The sequence below is a fragment of the Hippocampus comes genome, unplaced genomic scaffold (assembly GCF_001891065.2).
Source record: "Hippocampus comes isolate QL1 unplaced genomic scaffold, H_comes_QL1_v1.1 C16579856, whole genome shotgun sequence".
Classification (NCBI taxonomy): domain Eukaryota; kingdom Metazoa; phylum Chordata; class Actinopteri; order Syngnathiformes; family Syngnathidae; genus Hippocampus; species Hippocampus comes.
The window spans coordinates 1-560 of NW_017834581.1; the positions used below are offsets into that span (position 1 = coordinate 1).

Genomic DNA, 560 nt, shown 5'->3' on the forward strand with positions numbered 1-560 from the left:
TGGACTGACTACCATCAAAAGTTGGTTGATCATGCGCTCATATCCATGGATACCTATTTGGGACAGTTTCCTGATATTAAGGTGGGGCGCCATGGTAACATAGACCTCTTAATATGAATGGCGGAAAGACTTACCTTAATTTCCATTTTTGCTCAGGCTCGTATTGCCAAGCGGGACAGAAAGTTGGTGGATTACGACAGCGCCAGACACAACTATGCCACCACGCATAAGACCAAGAAAAAGGATGGCGGTATTAAAATCACAAAGGTATATTGCAAATACACACAGCAGCGCTGGAAACTACAGTCAAGTTTCTATTTAAGATGAGGAGAACATAACTGATGTGCATGATGTGCAACATGTGCGTGTCTCCCCTTTAGCCATCCTCTTTGTTGGAGAGGGCAACGCCCGGCTGGGCTCAAGGGATTCTGTCCGCACACAATGTTGCCCAGAGTAGCTTGTCCAGAAGCCAGGTACACCACACTCTTAATGATGGTCACTTAGATATCTTTCATGAGGCATGTCAACCTGTTTATTGTTTCTGTCATATAGCAAGGAGA

At 45.0% G+C, this 560-nt stretch overlaps 1 protein-coding gene across 1 annotated transcript; it reads left to right on the forward strand.

The window, feature by feature from the left end:
• Window positions 1-6: 6 nt before the first annotated feature.
• LOC109508752 (myc box-dependent-interacting protein 1-like) lies at window positions 7-473 on the forward strand (the record flags this gene model as incomplete). The annotated part of the gene is made up of 3 exons (XM_019858735.1): window positions 7-81; window positions 157-267; window positions 381-473. Coding segments are annotated over exons 1-3 (240 nt in total), but the record flags the coding sequence as incomplete, so codon positions are not given.
• Between the last annotated feature and the right edge of the window lie 87 nt (window positions 474-560).